Source organism: Echeneis naucrates, chromosome 3, assembly GCF_900963305.1.
Source record: "Echeneis naucrates chromosome 3, fEcheNa1.1, whole genome shotgun sequence".
Lineage (NCBI taxonomy): Eukaryota > Metazoa > Chordata > Actinopteri > Carangiformes > Echeneidae > Echeneis > Echeneis naucrates.
Window position 1 is genome coordinate 7,015,622 of NC_042513.1, and position 23,740 is coordinate 7,039,361.

General features: G+C 40.3%; 2 protein-coding genes across 11 annotated transcripts; one reads left to right on the forward strand and one right to left on the reverse strand.

Moving 5' to 3' along the window:
- Window positions 1–433: 433 nt before the first annotated feature.
- On the forward strand, window positions 434–14,967 carry LOC115041336 (phosphorylase b kinase regulatory subunit alpha, liver isoform-like). Of its 10 annotated transcripts, none has more exons than XM_029498716.1 (33): window positions 434–813; window positions 2,180–2,338; window positions 2,882–2,929; window positions 3,668–3,836; window positions 3,981–4,063; window positions 4,376–4,456; window positions 4,572–4,670; window positions 4,765–4,911; window positions 5,045–5,098; window positions 5,307–5,429; window positions 5,503–5,598; window positions 6,107–6,214; window positions 6,470–6,548; window positions 6,955–7,089; window positions 7,179–7,288; window positions 7,414–7,558; window positions 7,928–8,006; window positions 8,107–8,264; window positions 8,365–8,535; window positions 8,963–9,072; window positions 9,172–9,305; window positions 9,401–9,563; window positions 9,956–10,035; window positions 10,130–10,208; window positions 10,294–10,423; window positions 10,502–10,603; window positions 10,936–11,054; window positions 11,212–11,235; window positions 11,364–11,405; window positions 11,749–11,802; window positions 12,975–13,202; window positions 13,271–13,474; window positions 13,571–14,966. In XM_029498716.1, exons 1-33 carry the CDS (start codon window positions 736–738, stop codon window positions 13,742–13,744), a joined length of 3,765 nt encoding a protein of 1,254 aa, XP_029354576.1. In that variant the 5' UTR covers window positions 434–735; the 3' UTR covers window positions 13,745–14,966. The 10 variants fall into 10 exon arrangements, 9 of the variants coding, with proteins under 9 accessions (XP_029354576.1, XP_029354577.1, XP_029354578.1 ...); XM_029498717.1 differs by having other exon boundaries at window positions 13,274–13,474; window positions 13,571–14,963; XM_029498718.1 differs by lacking the exon at window positions 11,364–11,405 and having other exon boundaries at window positions 13,571–14,965.
- Window positions 14,968–16,379: 1,412 nt separating this feature from the next.
- Window positions 16,380–22,775, reverse strand: ppef1 (protein phosphatase, EF-hand calcium binding domain 1). Its single transcript, XM_029498490.1, has 18 exons — window positions 22,715–22,775; window positions 22,104–22,136; window positions 21,759–21,886; window positions 21,617–21,677; window positions 20,300–20,463; window positions 20,110–20,224; window positions 19,675–19,721; window positions 19,372–19,538; window positions 19,232–19,268; window positions 18,984–19,133; window positions 18,671–18,836; window positions 18,332–18,402; window positions 18,051–18,236; window positions 17,832–17,974; window positions 17,417–17,523; window positions 17,170–17,333; window positions 16,686–16,770; window positions 16,380–16,594 (listed from the first exon to the last, which is right to left on the reverse strand). The coding sequence occupies exons 1-18, from the start codon at window positions 22,773–22,775 to the stop codon at window positions 16,380–16,382; spliced, it is 2,100 nt and encodes a 699-aa protein (XP_029354350.1).
- Between the last annotated feature and the right edge of the window lie 965 nt (window positions 22,776–23,740).

Below are 23,740 nucleotides of genomic sequence, written 5' to 3' on the forward strand. Positions count from 1 at the left end.
TCAGCACAAAATGTTAGACTGACGTCATAACCAATTTATAAACGTGGCAAATATTTGCTTTAAAAAGAGAACAGTTTACAGAAATAATATTTGACAAAGAGGACATGAATCTTTATTATTTGTGACCGAGTGAGAGACAAATCTTGGTTTTGTTAGGCAGCGACAATGGCTGAGCATTCAACCAGTGGAATTCCTGCTTCCATTGATTCAAGATTATTTTAATAGTCTTATTTTGTAATATCCCCTCCTTTACACCACGCGTATAGAAAGGTGCCTCACAAATAACCTTTATTTTTTGAAACCATGAAACCAAAAAAAGCCAATTAGCGCCCCCTGTCGCCCAATGCTCTAACAACAGGGACATGTATGTTTTTCAGTGTTTATTGACTGTCCCCTATGGGCGGGCTGGATCCGCCCAGACTCTGATCTGCGATCACTGACAACACGAGGAACTCTGACCGGGATATATCTGTGTGTGTTTGTTAACACAGGGTGGGAGCTTAACGTTAAATGTTCTCGCCTGTAATCGCTGGCTGCTACCGGTCTGACCAGCCTTACCAGAGAGCTGGCCCTCCGGAGCGGTGACACTGGCCGGTCATTTCTGGGATGGCTCTGTCCGCGGCAGGCTTCCTCCGTGTCTACACTGACATGTGAACTGCAGACAGGCGGGGATCACATGTTGTGCACTTCGTCCGGAAGACATTTGTTGTGCGTTGTCTGCAGTGATCGGTGAGAATGAGGAGCCGCAGTAACTCGGGAGTGAGGCTGGACGGTTATGCCCGGCTGGTCCAGGAGACTATCCTGTGCCATCAGGTGAGTCTGGAGCACACATGACTGCTGTCTCTGGCACTACACTGGAGGGGGCACTTAGATATTTCGTTTCAGTTTAAGATGCCCGATGCACATCTACCGACCAGTCAAGGCCCCCTATGGCCGTAGGTCCACACTACAGTATATTATTAGGGAGTAGATGATTTGACGAATCGCAGATTTATGAGACATTTGCTCCTCTAAAGTACAGCATCTTCAGGTCGTCCATCATGTAGCCTCAGTCTTGCAGAGAGACCAGGTGTCAAAATCAAGTTTTAAGCTGGATCTTAAAACCGGTGGAATATTATAGTTTGTATTGCAAAGATTTCCATTGCTTTCGGCACACATGATTATAAACATACAGTACAGGCCAAAGGTTTGAACACACTTTTCTATTAATTTGAATGTGTGTGTCCAAAATTTTGGCCTCTACTGTATATGTGTTTACCTGCCGACAAAATAATGTTTTTCCATCCAAATTGCATGACCGAAGCCAACTATTACGGTCTTTATTAACAAACCTGACACTTATTTTCCTTAGTAACTAATTGATTGTTAAGTGTGCAAAGTGTGCATCCACTTTATTTTTCACCATTGTTTCCTTTTACCCTTCTGATTGTTTTTTATTACTGTTATTACTATTGAGTTGCTTGCGCTCTATTGTTTTCTTGATTTTCATCTCGAAAGCTCCTTTGAACACTATTAAACAATATATTATTGTTATTATTAGTATAATAATTATTGTCATTATTAGTACTACTACTATAATAGTCGTGGTAATAGTAGAAGTGCTAGTATATTATACCACATATTAAAATTAATTAACACATTATTTCACATTTACTTTAATTAAGGGGAGTTTTATGAAAATACAGTGTATAGTCAAATTGTGTGTATTTAGAGACAAGTTTGTATGCTTTGTGTTTCTCGACTGAAAACTGCCATCCTTTCCTGCAGAAACATGTTAGACATGCAAATATTTTGAGGGCTCTATAGGTTCCTGCTCAGCAAGATTTGGCTGTGCAGAAATAAACAGGGCCTGAGCAAAGTTCAGGGGTAGGAAACTATCTACCCATATCTCTCATCACTTGAGTTGACAGTTAACACGAGTCTAAGTTTAACACTGGACCAACAGGGTTCACAGCTTATTGGAAATAGTGCCGGCATTTCTTACCAAGCATGTAAATGCAAGGCTGAAGGTTTTGTTTAAGAGAAGTGGGGATTGCTTCAAAACTGAAACAGAATCCTCATAATGAGCTGTATTTGTAATTCACCAACTAAACTTAGACTGATTTGCCATCCGAACTCTAACCCACCCCCAAACACACCTGCTGTAATTTATTTCTGTGTGTGTTAATGTCTGTTTCAGAACCCAGTGACAGGACTCCTTCCTGCGAGTACCCAGCAGAAGGATGCCTGGGTGAGGGATAATGTCTACAGTGTCCTGGCTGTGTGGGGGCTCGGTATGGCCTACCGCAAGAATGCAGACCGTGATGAAGACAAGGCCAAGGCCTATGAGTTGGAGCAGGTCTGTTTCTGACACAGAGAGAGACAGAGCGAGAGGAGGTGGAGGGGTTAGTGGGTAGAACAGTTTCTGTTTTTTTCTTCTACCTGTCCAGTTGGGTTATATAGAATGATCAATTCTTGCTAAACTACATCAAATCTAAATCTGCTATTGGTTCATTGAAAAAAATTTACAGACAACCAAATTTTCATGTAAGAAATTCAAGGAATTGAAACATCTAAATAAAAGGCATTTGCAGGTTTCTGTGGGTGAACTAAATGACAAGTAATTTAATTGAAGTTATCATCAAATATTTCTCACTTACTACACACTAGCATATTAAATTACCAGACATAAAAAAACAAGCCACAGTGCCGATACATGAACTCTGAAGACACTGATGGCAGCCATGAGAGATAATCATAGCTACCTCCAGTCCAGTCCACTGCAGAGAATGTCAGAATCTCAGTCTACAAGACAAAGAATGGAAACAGTTTGGATCATAGTTATGTGTTGTACTTTTCCACATCTGCAGTTTACTGACGAGACGTTGCTGTTTGTTGGCAGAGTGTGGTGAAACTGATGCAGGGGCTTTTGCAGTGCATGATGAGGCAGGTAAGGTGCACCTATGATCACATTAAGCGTTTTCATATTCATTTGTGTCTGTACAGATTTTCACAACGTTGCTGTGGCAGAAAATTCCATTTAAATTTCTGGAAAGAAGATTTCCTAATAGAGCTGGTGATAGAGTATCGTTAAATGCTGTAGGGTTCAGGGAGTCATAAAGCAGAGGCTCCATCCGCTGCTTCTGTGATATTGTTATGGAAATTACATTGCATAAACATCATCAGCAGCAGATGCACAGAAATTAGTGTCAGTGATCAGAAGCCTTTATAATGCTGTGGGAGATACAAGGGAATGGAACACGTGATCAAAAACTGGAAATTAATGAGATTGTACTTGCAAATATCAGTTACTGTTCATTTTTATTAATGAAGAAATGTTTCGGCATAAAATTATATCAATAGCTTTAGTCAAATAGTAATAGTAGTAATTGAACAAACAAGATTTTTAGAGACAAATTAAATATTAACAAATTATTGACAGAATGAGAGCTGAGAACATCCTGAACAAATTAATCAGTAATAGATAATTGTGAATTGCTACCCTCATGATTTCGTATGAAACTACAACAGGACAGTTTGAAATCCATTGAATTATCCTGCTGATATAATACCATTAACAGATACCCCCAAAATACTTCAAATGACAAGAAAGACTTTTAAAGTTTTTAAACTCATCCAGGCCAATATCTATTTATATCTGTTATTTTCTATTTCATGATGTTCTCAGGTGGCAAAAGTGGAGAAGTTCAAACATACCCAGAGTACAAAGGACTGCTTACATGCAAAATATGATACTCCCACCTGTGCCACAGTAGTCCTGGATGACCAGTGGGGGCATCTACAGGTGGATGCCACTTCCATTTACCTGCTGATGCTGGCACAGATGACAGCCTCAGGTACAACTGTGTGCACAGCTGTTTGTATTTGATGCTTTTTCTGTATGTTTGTGTGCTCTCTGTACATTTTTGGGGGGCAGTTGGAAGTACCTAACCATTAAGCTCTTGAACAAAGCACATTACATGTGTGATGTTGCTGTGCAGGTCTGCGCATCATCTCAAATCTGGATGAAGTAGCCTTTATCCAAAACCTGGTCTTCTACATAGAGGCTGCCTACAAAGTAGCAGTGAGTAACATTTTCAGAGGTTTGGGAAGGTTACGTTTAGAAACAACGAGGTAGATGCTGACACTCAGGAGTTAGATCAAAGGGAACAATCTGAGCAATAGCTAAGTGCACAGATAACTTGAGGTACTTTAATAAATTTATTTCAAAATACTTTTATTTCTTTAAGAACTTTAATAGAAGTGCAGGTGGTTGATTTGATTTGTGTGGAATGAAAGTACTCTGAAAAGAATGCTTGGAATAAAAAAGTTAATATTGCTGTTTCTGCTGTGTGATCTGGTAAAATGTAATGATATTACCTTTTCGCCCTTGTAGGATTATGGGATGTGGGAGCGAGGTGACAAGACCAACCAGGGCATCCCTGAGCTGAATGGCAGCTCTGTAGGAATGGCCAAGGTAAAGTAGCTGCAGATCACGGATCATTGTCAGCTTTTGTGTTGTACAAAACATTAAAAACCCAAATAAGAAAGTTTATAAAATTTGTATTGCTCCTTGGGGTGGGTGTATGCAGGCAGCTCTGGAGGCCATCGATGAGCTGGATCTATTTGGCGTCCATGGAGGACCAAAATCAGTCATCCATGTTTTGCCTGATGAAGTGGAACATTGTCAGGTAGTGGTGGCTCTTTCACCAGCCATATCAGCATAATCTCTGCTTATTTTTATTTATTTATTTTTTTGCTCATCATGTCTGTGATCTCCCTCAGTCAATCCTGTGCTCCATGCTACCGAGAGCTTCAACTTCTAAAGAGATAGATGCCGGTCTTCTGTCTGTCATTTCCTTCCCTGCTTTCGCTGTAGAGGATGCTGATCTCGTGGCCATCACAAAATCAGAAATCATAAACAAGCTACAGGTACAGTCTAATCTCCAGAATCACCCATCGTTTGTTTTGGATGTCAGAAACAGTACACAGTATGTTTCAGTTGAGTATTTTTCTCTGTACATTTCCCTTGTACATACATCTAAATCAGCCAGTATAATTTCAGGGTCGCTATGGCTGCTGCCGTTTCCTTAGGGACGGATACCGTTGTCCTAAAGAGGTAAAACAGATTGAAAATCTGAAATTTGAAGTTTTTATTGTGCTTGACTGCTGTAGTGTAGAGAACATACAGAGAGAGATGGGTACAGATAAATACTCAACCGTGAAATGAGACAAAGAAGCACACTTTTCAGTGGCTGCAATGGTGACTTAACTAGGAGTATAATATTTTGCTGGAAGTTTCAAGTTCCCATCTATTGTCTCACAAGGACCCATCTCGGCTGCACTATGACCCCACGGAGCTCAAACTCTTTGAGAATATTGAATGTGAATGGCCTGTGTTCTGGACTTATCTCATCCTAGATGGCATCTTTGCTGGAGAACAAGTGCAGGTTAGTCCATGCTGTCATGGAGGCACAGAGAAAGAGTTTTGCTGCAGATGTAATAACTGTTATATTTGTGCAGGTGCAGGAGTACTGCGAGGCTCTGGAGGGCATTTTGATCCGAGGGAAAAATGGCATCAAACTGGTGCCTGAGCTTTATGCTGTACCACATGACAAGGTGACCCTGTCGTATACCAAATGAATGAGCAATCAAGCCCAACCCACTTACAAACAACTTCATAAAATCATGTTATTAAATCTATTTTCATGCCTATGTTTTTACTTTGATGTTTCAGTTAAAATACCAAAGAGAATAGAATAAATATCCAGGATTCATAAGACTGGCTCTACAGCACAGTGCCAAATTTATCTGTCATAAATCTAAAATCTGTGCTGCCTTCTATCTGAAGCCCTGATGTCTGCTTGGTTGCTTGAAATAAATCCCTTTTAAATTACAGCCTTATGCGGTAAATTGCATGACTCAGCCTTGTTTTTTTCAATGTCTGCCCTCACAAATCTGGTCTGTTTTTCATCAATTTAATCAACCTTATTTTTAGCCTTTTTTGCCACATATTACCAGTTACATTGTGAACCTGTGGTAAGGATAGAAAAGTGTAACCTGTGAGCCTGTCAGCAATAAAGTAGTGTCTCTTTCTTTCAATGAGAACACAATTTGCTTCTTCCAGGTGGAGGAAGAGTACAGAAACCCCCACTCAGTGGACAGGGTGGCTATGGGGCAGCTGCCTCACATGTGGGGACAGTCCCTCTACATCTTGGGCTGTCTTCTGGCAGAGGTAGTCACACAGTCCTGTGCACACCCCCTACGGTGTTGTACCTCCTGGAGCAATGCAGAATTATACAAATATAGAATGATGTGGATTTGATTTTTCTTTTTATTATATTATAAATGTGAAAAAACATCACTGCTGTAAGATGTCCAGGGAGGCGTACACACCACATATCCTTTGTAACCATAAAAATAGTAAAACTGCTTTTTTGTAACAACTGACATTCTCTGCCTCTGCCTTTGTTTTTCTTTCTTCTTCAAGGGCTTTTTAGCACCAGGAGAGGTAGATCCTCTCAACAGGAGATTCTCCACATACTTCAAGCCAGATGTTGTGGTGCAAGGTTGGTGATTGATGCACAGTTTGGGGAAAATGTCAGAAGTTGGATTAAAAAAAAATTGTTTTTTAATTGACCTTGTGAGAGTGTTGTGCACATCACACACCTGTGATTAAAAAAAAGGGGGAGGAGGAGAAAAAGGTTTGCCTTTAATTAGTCCTTCGAACATGTGGAGCGTAACTGGGGCTTGAGTGTTGCATTCATGGGCTTCCTCCGATTGTTGGACCAAAACCTGAGCAGGCCTCTGTGAACTGGCGGATTTTACTAACTCAAGGCTCAACTGTCACCAGTGTTAACTCTGCTTAAGCTCAGTCTTGCCTGTTCAGGTCAGGTTAATTAGATCCTATGAGAAGGAGTGGATGTACAATTGCTTTTTGTGCAAGTTTCCTTATTCTTTTTATGTGTGTATCAGTTTGTGTTCTGGCAGAGTCGGAAGAGATCCAGAAGTTGTTAAGTGATAATGGGATAATGGTCCAGACCATGTCTGAGGTTCTGCCCATCGTGGTTATGCCTGCTCGCATCCTGAGCCACATCTATGTCAGATTAGGTAAACAAGCACAACATACTCTGTTCCTGAGTGTAGCGTGGTGTTAGTTTGTATAATAGTCAGAGCAACATCTTATGTAATTGCCACAGGGAATTGCAAGAAGCTGAATTTGAGTGGGAGGCCCTACAGACACATTGGCGTTCTGGGAACATCCAAATTCTACGACATCAGAAATCGTTTCTATGTATTCACCCCTCAGGTAAAACCGGGCTGAGATTCTCTGATTTTCAGAACCACCGCAACAACAAAAAAAAAAATATTCAGAGGGAGGTAATAATGAATTTGAATTTCTCTCTTTTCTTCTTTTCTGTGGCTCCTGTCCAGTTTTTGGATCAACACCATTTTTACTTAGCACTGGACAACCAGATGATTGTGGAGATGCTACGAACAGAGTTAGCCTATCTCTCCTCTTGCTGGAGGATGACAGGACGGCCCACAGTCACTTTCCCCATCACCCGCAGCATGCTGGGTAATAAGACACTTAACCAACATTAAAACATTCTTGGACTCTTCCATATGGGCAGTATGATATTTGCTTTACAGAAGAATGAACATAACAAAATCATGCCATTGGATGCAAATCAAACAGTGTTATTATCATTATTATTATTTTTTTTTTAATCAGAGGTTATTTTTTGTTTATCCACAGCCAAAGCATGGATGTATTATAGGAACATTAAGTTATTTTATGGTCTTGAGTCCCCTCTCTCTCCTCCCACACATGAGCCAAAAACATTTTCCCTCTTTTGGTTTTGTGCTACTCTGCTTATTTCATTGTTGTCATTTTGTCAAATTATATGGCTGCGCCTCACAGATTTTATTTCCTTTTTATGTGTAGTTGAAGATGGAGATATGATTGATCCATGTATCCTGTCAACCCTCAGGAAACTACAAGATGGCTACTTTGCTGGAGCAAGGTGTGTTTTCATCTCTGACACAGGACTTATACTATTAATGTTAACATAATACCTGTTTTTACAAGTGCATTGTGGGTATTTTGCATGGATGCTGCTGCAGGGTGCAGATGTCAGACCTCTCCAGTTTCCAGACTACTTCGTTCCACACACGTCTCAGCTTCCTGGATGAGGATGATGACATGTTACTTGAGAATGAGAATGAGGATGAGGAAGATAATGATGACTATGGGGAGGAATACAACAAATGTGGGCCCTCAGGTAGTTTGTGCTGACCAATGTGTGTGTGTGTGTGTACTGTTTCGTCATATTTGATGAACCAGGTTGAACTATAAGTAAATGTGAACGTCTCTAAATGCAGAGGGCTCAGAAGACATGTTTGACCAGTACCTCACTCAGCTCCTCCACAGCACCAAAACTGAGAGCCACCTCCCTCCCACCAAGAAAGGGCAGGACCATGTCTTCAGTGCTGAACACACCACAAGAGACATCCTGTCTCTCTTGGCTCAAATCCAGGGCCTGAACATGTCTAGTAAGTTTTCCTGCAATTTATTGAACCATCTAAGGTACAGACTTCTCTTTTATATTTAAGAGTATAAATGTAGTTTCATGCTTTCAAAGGTTTGTTTGCAGCTTTATAATTCTGGAATACCAGATGAAACAAGCAACCATCATCTAGCTTTTACATTCAACACACAGCAAATTTGAAACATAATAGTTTTTATATTGACAGTAACCCTGATAGTCCATAATGCAATTCAGTCACAGAGATAGTTGTTTTCGAGGCTATTTGTTCTTCCCCAAATGTGAAACCTCTTGATTAGCGTTGTCAAAGTCTTACTGGAAATATTGGAAATCATTATAAAATCCTTCTGCAGATGCAGAAGAAATGTGAGTACACCAGAAATGAAAACTTTAATTGTGTTAATATATAGTTTTAATCCGTGTGTATGTTTCAGAGTCCTTCATGTATCTTCCTGTGGCTCCTGTGACAAACAAACATCGTAAATCTCTCAACCTTCTTGAGGTTCCTCATTCTCCACATGACGCACATGCAAACCAGCAGATGGTAGGGAAAACTTACTACCTCCAACAATCAATCTTGTGTCTATTGTGACTTGGGCAACACTCTGAAATGAATTTGTCTGATGCTTTCATCCCTCACAAGTCCCAAGCTGCTGATCTGCACCTGCCTCGAGACCATCAGGGCAACACAGACTTTGCAGCGTTGGTTAGGCAGCTGAAAGAGTGTCCCACTCTGCATGACCAGGCTGACATCCTCTACGTTCTCTACATAATGAAGTATGGCCAATGGGACGACTAAAGAACACACAGTCACACAATGGTGGCTTTATCACACTAATAAGTAAACAATGTATTTTTCTTCTCATGGCCAGAGGAGCTGATTGGCAGGTGGAGTTGTCAGGTCCTGGGCAGGGTGGGGTTAGTGTCCGCTCACTCCTGGAGGAGCTCTATGTACAAGCCGGAGCCTGCAAAGAGTGGGGACTCATCAGATACATCTCTGGAATACTGTGCAAGAGAGTGGAAGTCCTGGCAGAGGTCAGTTATCTCCATAATTGCCAAACAAGTCTGCTGTAACTGCATATTATATTTAAGTCATGCTTTTTGAGAAGGTTGAATAGAGATAAATTCCCTCTTCCTCATTTTTCTCCTGCTATCTCATTTCTGTGCATCACACTTTCAGACAAAATATATAACTTGTACGATCATATGCTTATATACAATCTGTCTGATCCAGACAATAATGTCCTAAATTTAAGTTGAGAAGCAAATACTCAAAAATTGTGGTGACTTCAGTACCCAACCATGATGAAGCACACTGAAAAGCTCCTGAATAACCTGTGTTGTTGAACCAGAGTAAAAATTAAACATCTTCCCTGAGCCAAAGGATTACTCTACACTAATTCTGTCTGTGTTTGTCTGCTCCTCAGGCCTGCACAGATCTTATTTCCCATCAGAAGCAGCTGACGGTGGGTCTACCTCCTGAGCCAAGGGAAAGAGTCATCACAATGTAAGTCAGAGTGGCCGGTGAGGTGGCGTTCACTTTAAGACTGTGTTGAATTATTTCTAAAAATATAAATAAATTGACTCTTGCTCTCCCTCAGGCCACTTCCACCTGAGGAGTTGAACACTCTGATCTATGAAGCCAGTGGTCAGGACATCAGTGTCGCTGTACTCACTCAGGTAAGTATGAAGCCGTTTGGATTGTCACAGGATGTTTTCCAGACACCAATCTTATGCCTGCGCCATGTGTGCGTTTATCTCGTAGGAAATCATGGTCTACCTTGCCATGTATGTGCGCTCCCAGCCTTCCCTGTTTGGGGACATGCTCCGACTCAGGATAGGTCTCATCATGCAAGTGATGGCCACTGAGCTGGCTCGGAGCCTGCACTGTTCTGGTAGGAGAACCAAGGCGCCAACTTGCGCACAACTGTGAACACACACAAACAATTAATAACCGTGCAATTTCTTTGTAGGAGGGGAGGCATCTGAGAGTTTGATGAGCCTGAGCCCATTTGACATGAAGAGTCTCCTGCATCACATCCTCAGTGGCAAAGAGTTTGGGGTGGAGAGGAGCAGTGAGTGTTTCTTTCTCTCTCTCTGTCTTTACAGTATGTGTGTTGCATACTGTATGCTTGTTGAGTGCAGTGTTGAGTTGTGGGAGTGTGGTGCGACATCAGTCCTGAGGTAGAGGTTTAGGAGAAGAAATTAGACAATGAAATAGAACTGAAAAAATAACAAGTACATTTTTTATTTTTAGACTTAAATATCTTGATAACTATTCTATGGACTGACGACAACCACAACTGCTTTCACCTACATCCCTATTTTATGTGTCGACCATACACACTCCAGTCATCTGCCAGGTTCTGACCTCATCTTGTTTGTTTTTGACTCTCGCACTCATCAGTGCGCCCAATCCAATCAACAGCCACGAGTCCCGCCATCTCCATCCGTGAACTTGGCCACACGGGTGCCACCAAGACAGAACGCACAGGAATACACAAACTAAAGAGTGAGATAAAACAGGTGGGAAAACAAAGTGAAGAAGTGGATAGTAACAATAAAAGTGTAGCTTTGTGTATATGATTTGACGTGCTTATCTGTTGATCTATGTCTATCTCTCTATCTAGTCATTCTGTCGATCTACAAAATACTGTAACAGTGTTCTTCCTTTTGTTCACAGCTGGATGACTCTCGGCCTTTCAGTGTAGGTTGGATTTGATAATATCTAGTATGTCACTGTTTCTGACCTCTGTCTAAACAACCCAAACCGCAGGCTGCATTATGTCCTGCTCAAAACCTACATGCTGGATTTTAACATTTTGTCATCAACAGCATCCGCTTTGTCTGGAACATCTTTCACTTCATCCCACACCAGTAGGAGAACATGCTTTGCTACTCTTCTGTCACACAGTTGTAGCCTTGTTTTTGTAAAAGAGAAATGGTTTTCTTTTTTTGTTTCATTCTGCAAATTCATGAGCTCTTTAACCAAGCCAAATGTTGATTAAGCTGCTTTTAAGCATCATGTGCTCCTAACTCATGGTATGAAGTGTACTCATTCATTTGCTGAGTCGTATTTGTCAGTTGAATTACGCTTTTCACTTTACAGATTCTACCATTGTGCTTCTCTCTTTGGCTGACTGCAGTGTGATCGCAGCTGTAGAATGAGAACCATGTGAACCATCTCATACTGTTCTCTGTCATCCATATCCATGTGTAGATCTTCACTGGTGGTCTTTCCTTGAATAGCAATGTTACATCTCCCCGCTTCACGGTAAACCATTTCAGATTTTCATCTTCAAATCTACCTATGAGCTCTGTAATTCGTATGTTTTTATTTGGTTCTCTTATTTATTGTGGCCAGGAAATAATTCCATGTGCCTTTCTACATTTAAGGAGAATTATTTTACCTTTTTTTAAATAGTGTCAACATATGTTCAAAATAAACCAACAATAAATTTAATCTAGTAAGAAGTTATGCATTAGGTCAAAGTTCTGATGTAACTTGTGCCACAACACCGTAAAGACACGAGAGAACATGTTCCATAGTTCATTAGTATCTGGTAGAAATAAATACAGTATATCACTGCCTAATTTCAATTTCATAATGCTGTGAAGTTGTAATATACAATACTTAATAGTAAGACAGATAAATATATTGTTGGCATTTCTATGCCTTTATTTCATAGGACAATAGAGATTGACAGGAAATAAAAATGAGCAGGACACTCGCACCAAAGAGTTGAACTGGTGATTCCATGCTCAGGGCTTCTGCACCCACATGCTTTGCTCCATAATCACACAACAATGGGATCAACCAAAGTAATTCAAACAACTAAAACATAGAATAACACCAGCCTCTGCCTTTAAAATGTCTGCTCAAGTGATGGAGTAATAGAGCACGATGATAATATGCACGACTGATTGCATGTAATAAAAAGACTTCCTGAGCAGTTTAATTTTTTGTGTGTGTGAGTGAGAGGAGGACAGCAATAGATATGATCAACCTCATTTACGTGTATTTGTTGTTACTCTTGTCTGTACACTGTGTCTCATAATGAGGCTCTGTTCACTACGTTCACTACGAGTACGAAGTGCCAGGAGCTCAGTCGTAGGAACTGATTCCATTAAGGTATAAGACCCCTGATCATCCTCATTAAGAGTAAATGCACCAATTTTGAGATCTTTTCTACTCCACGTTACCTACAGATGAGTTAGCTGTAACATTACACCAGTTAGCAAAGACATAAAGTGATGGGGGGAAAAGTGTAATCATTAATGGACCTGCTCGTCCTGTAATGAAAAAGTCCTCTCTGTTTGGTACAAATACTGACAAGCATAATGGTGTATATGAGAAATACATTTCAGGTAAGAGATAAGTTGGAAAATCAGCAGTGTGAGCGTTTCAACATGTTGTTACAGCATCTGTCTGTTCTGGCATCACAGCAGTGCAGCAGTCCCTCATCCAGTGGAATCATGTCCCCAGTGGGTTCTGGTCCAGACGGACAGCTGCACTCGGAGGAGAGGCGAGGCCAGTGGCTGAGGAGACGCAGGCTGGATGGAGCTATCAACAGAGTGCCCATGGGTTTCTACCAGAAGGTCTGGAAGATCCTGCAGAAGTGCCATGGCCTTTCCATCGAAGGATATGTGTTACCGTCTTCTACCACAAGAGAGGTAGCATCAGAGCCGCATATCTGTCTTCATCCGTATGTGAGTGTGTGTTTAATCCTGTGTTTTCAAAGCAGATGACAGAGGGAGAGATCAAATTTGCAGTGCAGGTGGAGTCTGTCCTATACCATGTCCCTCAGCCAGAATACCGGCAGCTGCTAGTAGAGACTGTGATGGTTCTTGGCTTGGTGGCTGACGTGGATGTGGACAGCATTGGTGGCATCATCCAAGTGGACCGCATCCTGCATTTGGCCAATGACCTCTTCATTAGTCACCAGGTACTGAGGGCAAGAGAGTCATTTTTGGTTTGACAACCTTTCATATATGTGTGAATGTTGACCTGAGTTCATCCTTCTACACTTCTTACTCTCCAGAAAGCCCACTGTGCCAGTGATTACTTCCTCGAGAAGGATCCTGAGACGGGCATCTGCCATTTTTTCTACGATAGCGCCCCAAGTGGCAGCTATGGTACCATGAGTTATTTGTCAAAGGCGGTGATCACTTATGTTCAGGACTTCCTGCCAAGCTCCAGCTGCCTGTTGCAGTGAAATCCTGAAGAGATGCATTTTTCATTAAGGGATCAACTGGTCAGGATCAGAGGCAGGAAAGTTTTTCATCCTCAGCTCAAACAACTCATGCGGTGCTTGTAAGTATTTCTTTAATCAATAGTCAATTGAATCTGTAGCTCTTGTGCACAGATATCATTGCCATGGCAGCTGAAAACCATTACTCTAGTCTTGACTGTGAACTTATTTATCACTTGCTGTAAAACATACGTTAAGAGAAATAACAGGCAACTTGTGTAAACTGAAATTTGAAAAGATATAAGCATGTTTCTGCATCCTTAATTTAACTATATCAATTCAATGTTCTTATAGCAGTTATCAGAGTAAAAACAAGTGTCAGTCAAATCATTAATTTATACCTTTATGTTATTATTCAATTTGTATTTAGAAATATAATTGTTTATTAACATATTATAATAATGTTAATAATTATATTGTAATGTGTGAAACAAATATATGGGAACATAATAAAATATAAATTATAAAAACTAATTCTAACCTCAAATGATGTCATTTTCTTTTGCAAATGAGAAAATACCTGATCTGACAGTGCTGATGATGCTGAAAATAACACGTAGCTGGTGGGTTTCTATTCTGAAGCTCCTGGGACTTCTCGGATCCAATTAGAGTGTCCCATTTTCACCTCTTTGTATATATTGCAGTCTGATATTAAAAACAACCTTGGAGAAGAATAATTGTTTTCTTTTAGTATCAAAATGTTCCTTATTTTTTGTGATCGTGGCTGTTGTGCGTTTTTGCAGTGTTAAAAAATTGAGCAATCTTTGTATGAATGCCAGCCCCAAGTTCGTGCTCCTAATGTGGGGAGTCAGCTTTTTGCAATGGACCTCAACATTTGTGAGGCTTCTTAATTTTTGGAAAGTGAATATATGTTCATTTTCTGGTGTGTTACGGTATGTACAGAGTGCAGTATACAATGTGTATGTGTGTAATGTAATGGCGGTACAGTGACAGAGAAGTCCAAAGTGTGTTGAATAAGATCTTTGTTCTTTCTGCTTAAACCCCAAAATAACTTGCATCACTGTGTTTCGATGATCAAAGAAAAACTGGAAACATTGTGAAATATTTTAATGCAAACTCATCTAGATTACCCCTTCGCCCCAAAAAAAGAAAAGAAATACACAGAATTTAAACAATTATTTTGCCTGTTTGTATAATACATTATCCAGATTACCTATTGAAAGACCAGTTATTTTAACAATTCAGTTGTGCGTCATTGCCATCAGAAAAGTGATGATTATTTAATAAATGCCCACGCATTCATAAATGAACCAGTCATCATTTATCTTTATATCTATCTGCTATATACCCCTGCTGTTGTAAGAGCTCTCATTGGCACTGCTGCCAAATGCATCCGTTATCTGATCAGACCTCCTGCTGTTGCTTTTAGTTTTACTTCCTGTAAGATTATTTTATTATGCAATACTTAATTAATTAGAGCAATGTACTATGAAATATTCATAAAAATAATTTGAAATGATTCAAATTCATCATTATACTCTATTTCTTCAGATGAAACATACAGAATAGAGAAATTATCAGTCAGTGTACTCTATCAACTTTTATATATATATATATATATATATATATATATATATATAAGTTGTGTTTCACAATATATTATTTGGACTCAGTTTTAAAGTCTGGCTGAACGGACTGAATCACTATGAACTGTCACTTCCTGTATTACTTACTACAGTCTTGAAACATAACGTGACGCGCAGCAGCAGAAGGCTATTGTGCCAACACATACAATACATATGGACACACACACTCTTGTCTCTGCTCAATGTAGCAAACAGTCCTCCACTGAGATGAAAGAAATGGACAGTTGATGAAAGACAAGAGTGTTGTCTTGCTGTCCTGGGCTGTGATGAACAAATCACAAAACAGGAAACTGGGTTGTGAAAGAGAGCTTGTGTAACAGCCATACCCTTATTTTCATTAGATTGCCTGCTTTACTATATTCAAATTCAAATACTTGAATACTACAGTATTGACGTGAAACCGTCACTCCTGTGCATATCAACAGCACTGGGTCATAGTTCAACTTAAAGAAGTTAATGTTTCTCGGTGACATTGTTTGCAAAGAGGAAATTCAACCAAGTTATTTCTGAAGTCAGAGTTAAAGGTGGAGCTATACTGGACGACAGTGCTTTTTATTTTATTTTATTTTATTGACAGGTGTTGTGATTTATTTTTTTATTTATTTTTTTTTTTTTTACATAAATTGAGGGTGGAATATTAGAAAAACCTCCGAGCACAATGGAGCCCTGCACAATACTGCCAATGTCTGACTTCACTGCTAAAACATATGACTCAATAAGCCTGTATTGGATTATGCTAGAGTGAACTGGAGTTTCTTTTGTTGCTCTAATTTTTATGCTGTTCTATTTCTGCAAACTGCATTAAATCTAACTTTACTTAAAATATGCAACATCTCAAGGCTTCCTATTACTATCGCTGACCTTCTCTGTTGCACACACTGTCCTACTCACATCATAGATAGTAAAAATTTTCAGCCTACATTGAATCAAAAACCTGCTGTATGATCAGAATCCCACAGGACATCAAAAATGAAGTTATCAGATTCCTCCCCTCACTGAAACGTCTTTCCATTGAATTGCTGATCCTTGCTGTCCAATTTGTGTACCACTCTGAAGGCCTCGAGAAACTCTGTGAAGTCTATACTGCCGTCCTTGTTGAAGTCAATACTTCGTGCCAAGTCATCAATGGCTCTGTCATCGATGTCAACACCCAGATGGGCACTGAAAAGACGCCAGGTATTACGAAACTCCTCAGTTGAAATGAGACCTAAATACAACAAATACCACCCACAGATTTTACTTTGAGGAATCATTTTGAATTACTGAAGCAACTTCCAAGAGATACAGCTGTTGTTTACCAGAATGGTCTTTGTCTATGATGTTGAATATTATCTCAATGTCTGTCCTGTATCGGAATAAAGTGTCAGCCAAGTTTGGCGTGACCTGAAAGAAGAAGGAGAAAAAAGGAAAATATATCAGCTGTATAAGTTCTATCTTTTAATAAATTTGCAAAGAAAATAAGATAAAAAAATCTGAAATTTATATTCTATTTGTCATGACATTTTGCAATGAAAATTTTTTAGATTTTAATTCAATTATCACATAAGGCTGCATCAAAACTAAATAACAGTGCATCAAAGGTGTCTCACGATTGTATTTATGCCTATAATTATGATGCAGAGTAAACCAAAGTTGCTTTCCTGTTATCAATTCTGAAACACATTAAGCAATTTCAACAGGAATTAAATGCAGTAGAAGCACAATATATGAAATCCCTCAAAAACATTTAATTAAGTAAAGACAGTAATGTGGGTAAATGTAACTGGTTATTTTACACCTAACCTGAGGCAGAGGAATCCCTGGTCCCATATCCTCAAAGCAGGACTGATACTCCACACTGCCATCTGGTGCCAGACGGGATAGGTGTGGACGGAGCGTCCTCCAGGGCAGGTCCAGTCTTAGACCAGCCTCCAGCACCAGAGCCCATTCACTGACTGAGACAGTACCTGTAAATAGATATGTTTACATGTTACAACTATAGGTTTCTCAGCAGGGAAGCAGGTTTTAAGCAGGGTTTGGTAAAGGTCACCTGTGTTATTCTGGTCGTACTGCTGGAAACCTGCCATTAGCTCAGTGCGATGGGAAAACAGCTTCTCTTTTAAGGCCTTGAGAGCTGAGCCTTCAGCTGCTCGGACTCTGCCGAGACAAAGATGAACAATAGTGATTTCCTATGAAAGAGCTTTCTAACATTATTTGTAACTATCTATTATTATAGCAGTTTTTTTTTTTTTTAAATGATGATTATCATGACGAAACACAAATTATTATTTCTTCACATTGTCCATTTTGTCTATAAAATCAAAAAAAAAATCTGATCATAATTACCCACCTCATAGTTTCATCCTAATAGATTTTTTTTTAACCACTCAATAGTCTAAAACTTAAAGTCATAATAATTTACAAACAAAAACACACCATCCATACACACCATAAACCTGTTGTACCTCTGTGTCAGCGTGAGTCTGCGTGTTGTGCGGCTGACTTGGTACTGGTAGAAACGAGGAACCAGTTCCCTGCCCACTTTGATGTAGGCACCGCGGTTGCTTCCCTCCTCGTAATAGTTTGATGCTGAGAAAATTGTGATCACCTACAGAACGAACATCCATTTATTTCTCTCAGACATCTTTTGCCTTTTGTAAATGAAATCATTTCAACCCATCTACCTGTCCGCCATGACACAGCTCATATCCCTCCTGTTTGCATTCGTGAGACCTGATGAGCAGCTGGAGTCCATGTTGGAGCAGAAGTCTCTGGGTGATGTCAGGGCCGAAGTAGCAGCCTCCACCTCTAAATGTGTTGGGACTGCAGCCTTCTTGCATTTTAGGGTCACTCCATAGTATATCCACAATCTGCAGGAGGGAGGAAGCCTGGTAATAACACTGACATGAGATGTTGAGAGCTGAACAATATTGATTTCTTTCCCACAGAAAGACCTGTTTCTGACCTGTTTCCACTCCCGCTCATGTTGTGGAGGTGAGGGAACAGAAATGGAGGACAGAGAGTCCAGGAAAGGTACTTGGAGGACATTGATATTATAAGGCACGTTGAGCGAAGATGGGCTTGGACGAGGTGAGAGGCAGGACGGAGTTCGAGGGGAGCAGAGTGAAGAGGTGGAAGATGAGGAGGAGGAGGAGGAGGAGGACGTGGAGGTGGCACTGTCTTGTCGGCTGAGTCTGCATTGCCTCTTTCTCTCAAAAGAAAAAAAAAGGAGAGACGAGAGGGTCTGTCATTTTAAACAAGAAGCATAAAATGAAAAAAGCTTAAAAAAAAAAGAAAGAGGAACATCTGTGAGTAGCTGCTGACCTCAAATTAGGAGTTTTTTGGTTCTTGCTGTGGCTGCTGCTGGAGCAAAAGCTGTCAGTTGATCTCATAATTTTTGTCTGTCTGCTGGATTGACTTATGTCCAGCTGCTCCAAACTGTGTCTGGGGAATCTCAGGGCAGATTTCACCTGGAAGTGCAGAGAGAGAGACGGGAACATGGTCAAACTACTTACTACCAGTAATTATATAGATTTTCCAACAAAAAAGCTCACTTAATTGTAGATTTAACTCTTAACTATACAGTTAAATCAGCATGGATGATTGTTTCCACTGACCTTGTGCCTCTCTATGGAGCTGAGAAAGTCCAGGTCAGTCTGCTCTGATATCCCACCATGAACGATCAAGATCTTCCCGTCAATGACTGTTGCGACTGGCAGAAGGCTGAAAATGTCCTGAAATAGCTGGAGGATCTCACGACTGTGAGTCTGTGTGCAGTAATGAACAGTTGGGATTGGTCATCAGTTACAACCTGCAGAACGTGTGACACTAGTGCTGAACAACACAAAAGAAAACCTTAATGTACCTTATACTTCTGCATGACTTCTTTTGTGAACCCATATCTGAAACAACAATGTGACAGCATCAAACTGATAAACTGCTCATGTCTGTGGTGAAACTAGATTAATAAATATTTCCATTTTCCCAGGTCTTCTTCATATCCACCTAAGGTTCATGATGTGGTCTTCGTGGTTTCCTCGGTTCAGGTGCATGTAGTCAGGGTAAAGCAGAAGGTAGGCGAACAGGAGGATCACCACTTCGATTGACTTTTTCCCACGGTCCACAAAGTCCCCATTAAACACATATGGTGTCTCCGCAGAAGGAAGGCCATTCTGAACAGCAGCATGCCACAAAGTCATCACGTAGTCACAAACTTAAAACCAGATGTGACTGTACAAACATTTGCCTGACACAAAATGTTGAATCAAGATGCAAAAGAAATAACACTTAAGCAATATATAGTTTTACCTTATAAAATATGAGAAGTAAGTCATCAAGTCGTCCATGTAGATCCCCTTAGCCAAATGAAAAATAAAAACAAAACCAGATTGAGGAATCCTAATGTGTGTGTCTTTCATTATAGTCATGCGTATTCCTGAGTTTAATGAGATGCGACTTGGCAGGCCCAGGTAGGCCCATAGAAGAGGAGTCAAGTGCCTTATCAGTGTGCAGATAAACAAGGCATCCTTTCTTAGAATGGCGCCATTAAAATACAGCGAACTGGACTTAATACACAGTCACACACATCAGTGACCATTCAGCCAGTAAGCACGTAATTTGTTTATTCAGTGGCTCAAGCAACTGTGTGTGGCAGGTGTATATCCCCCACCCCAATCCTCCTGGCAGTTATACTGAGGAGACAACTTAAAATTAATGCTTGAATCTGAGGCCAAGCTCACTCACCACATATAGTGATCTCTTTGGTGTATGATGTGGACAGGTGGATGATGTTGGGCATCTGTTTTAGCAGTTTTTTGGTCTCATACAGCAGCTGCAGAACATATCTGGCGTGTAAAGTCTAACAGAAAAACAGATAATGAGCTGGCAAAAAAAAAGGAGAGTGCAAGAAAAACCTAAAACACAAAGTTGGTACCTGCTGCTCCTTAAATGCACTGAGCAGGGCGTTCGTGTCTGAGATGGAGAGAGGAAACGATAATCTGGGTCCAGTGTAAGACTCTGGAACAGGAATCAGGTTGTAGCAGGTATCTCTGTCTAACCAAGGGTCGACCACTGGGTCCAGCAGCTGAGAGATCAAGTCTGGAGGTCACAGGATTAAAAACAGTGAACCCACTGAGCTTGAGACATGTTTACATAAACATAACAATACTTTATCTTGTTAAAAGCACACTGATAGAGTAATGACTAACACTTATGGCTAACTGTAATATTAAAGTCTACTGCTAAAGTGTGTGTTTTCTTGTTTTGTGATATACATGTATAATATTGTGATATAGTGATGGACAGGAATGTCTGGAATGTCTTTTTGGCTACGCCAGTGCTGAGTACTTGACAAATTCAGGTATTTTAGGGAATCCAGTGTTTGCATTGAGGACTTCTGCTCATCGATCTATGATCTGATTCTCTTTTTATATTGTAAAAACACAACAAACAGAAACCAAACTTTGTTTCTGTGATATAATTAAATTAAAAAGATGAAAGGTCTCACTTGAAATGAAAACATATTCCATATTCATATTTTAATTTGTGGTCTTTTATAATAAATAAACAGCTTGACAACACCACATTCAGTACTGCATGGCCCCACTGAGTTGTATTGAAAGACCACTTCCATATGCTAATAAGAAACAAATGGCCTCTAATTTATGCACACAAAAAAGCCATGAAGAGACATCTGCCTACGGGGTCTACTTCTATTTTGTAAGTCTTTGTGTCCATTTCCTCTTTTCAGTGTCTGTTAAATACCCCCTGTTGCATTTAATAAATACAGGCAGAGTCTGTCTTTGGATCATGGACTCTATGTAAAATCCATAGAGAGGATGTACTGTAGATGCCGTGGTAAGAGTTGACATCAGGATTATCTTGTTAATGGAGGATTGTGCTTTTTAGCTTGCTGAGCAGGTCAATACACACTTAAGCCACAGCTGTGTCAGTGCAACACACCAACCATCACTGCCCTTCAGATTCATGGCAGTCGCTAAGCAACAGCATATACAGGGTTTCTAATCTAGACCAAAATACAGTGGCATGAATAACACTAGAGCTAAACTGATAGAAGTAAAAAGATATGTACACCTAAAACCCATGTTTAAAGCATCAAACATGGAACACCAATTCAGGACTGATCAAAATTCTTTCTGTCACTATTTATATTATATAAACAAAAAAAAAAAACAAAAGCTATGAGTATCACTTTCATCTGAATGGATAAGGATGTAGTTTGGTTTCTGACCTGGCCCATTTCCATTCAGTTGAGTGAAGTTATCCAACATGAAACTGAAGAAGCTGGAAAGCTGAATAAAGAAAAAGCATTTTAGCTTCATGGTGCTTTTGAAAAAAAAAAAAAAAAAGGTGGGGGAACTGCTGTAAGTCACCTGCAGCTGGTCCTGTTCTCCAGCATATTCAATAGACTGAAAGATGTTCCAGGTGTATCTGCGTCTCATCTCAAGACGGGCCACATAACGCCGGTACCATCGCTGGATCAAAATGGCTGCTTTCATAGCTACAACAAGATGCCAGAAGTTACATTAAATCCTGGAGTCCAACGTACATTTGGTTTATAAATATGACATTCAGGGTGCCATTGCATGCTTCATTACATCTGCATTTCTGATTCAAGGACTAAGTTTGATCCAAAAGTTGATGCTGAACTAAAATGTTATAGATGCGTGTACACAACTCATATGTTAGAGAACAGACTTTAGATCTTAGTCTCTTACTCAGAGCTGGGTTGGGAATCTTGATTGTCACATCTGTGAGAAGAGAATAAAACCAGAACTCAGCTGAAAATAATAGGTAACTGAATAAAACGATATGCAAGGCAACACACACACACACACACACACACACACTAAGAGTTATAACAAGACACAGGGGAGGGCATGAGCCACAGTGGGACTTGAAAAACAAAGCAAATTAAAAGAGCTTCCAGGGGAAACATCACTCATTAAATAGAGGTGATGAGACAGACTGCAAAAGAAAGAACAAGCACCATCTGTCACACATCTGTTGTCTGTGTGGGTTTGTATTATTAAGTGAAATTTACCAGTTCAAAAATTATTATCGGGTTCATACATACATACATACATTCTACGGCCAAGACTAAAGCTAATAGCACACTATTCAATACACCCTTCTTGACTGTTACAAAATGATTCAACAAAGAACACTGGTTCCAGTCCTGCCACAATACTGCAAGGATAACCAGAGCAGATAATGGATGGATAGTCAGAAATGTCCAGCTGATGGGGGGGGGGGGGCAAACAAACCAGGAGTCAGTTCCTTAATTGAAGAGACCATACTAACAGCTACTTGCCTTTATACAAATCACCATCTCCTGTTTCCACCTTTTTCCCTTGTATTTCCGTGGCAACAGAGGTGCCACATCCCATGATGACCAAGGGGGATCTCCTGGGTTCACATGAGTAATTTAGCAGTGGGTCACATCTGCCCAGTGGCTTTTGATCCCACGTCGGGGACCTGCAGAGTAAGAACAGGCTGTTGATGTTGAATCAATCAGTGGCTGTGAGAGATGGAACTAGGGTCAGAGTTCAATTCATCCAGTGTCACATCACAGCAGCACAGTTCAACACCTCACTGCAATTCAGAAGCTAAACCAAATTTTATGGCATTGATGTTGAAGATGTTTGCTTGAGGATAAATTATCCAGTTTATCTCGTGATTGTCACCAATGTGCATCACAATCAGGCTTTAGAACATGAAGCTCAAACATAAGGCATACTAAGGAGTAAAATGAAGCTTGTAAAAGACTGCTACACTTTGAAATAACTACTTTTCTTAGATCAAGCTAAACGTGCAGTCCCAGTTGAGCAAAAAAAAAAGTAAATGCATTACTTTCTTATAATAGTTCAGCTGTTTTTCACACGCAGGTAAAAAAAAAACAGCAGACATGCATCCAGTGTTTGTTTGATAGTTCCTACCTGCAGCTTGAATCCGCCTGATCCGGAAAACATGAATGGGACACTGTAATCCATGTGACGAACGAGGGATACGAGGAAATGAAAATACATAAAAGAGATAAAAGGTTTCCCCTCGTATGCTCTAAATGACCAGGGAAGGTGTGAGTAGGGGGAAGGAAGCTGGTGCAGCGACGCCACTGTGGCAGCGCTCGGTGCGGACAGAGGAGGAGCCGCCCCCACAGCCCGGCCTGGGAGGAGGGGGGGGGGGGGGTACTGATCCAACAACCCTTTTTAATTATTATTAGTGGTAGTATTTCTGCCAGTGACCAGGAAAGTTGTTTTCTGGTTCAAGCCCAACGTTGGTTTCAGCTGGAGCCAACCCATTCAAATCAACAATGTGGGGCAAGCACATTTTGTTTTAAACCCTGCTCACCTTT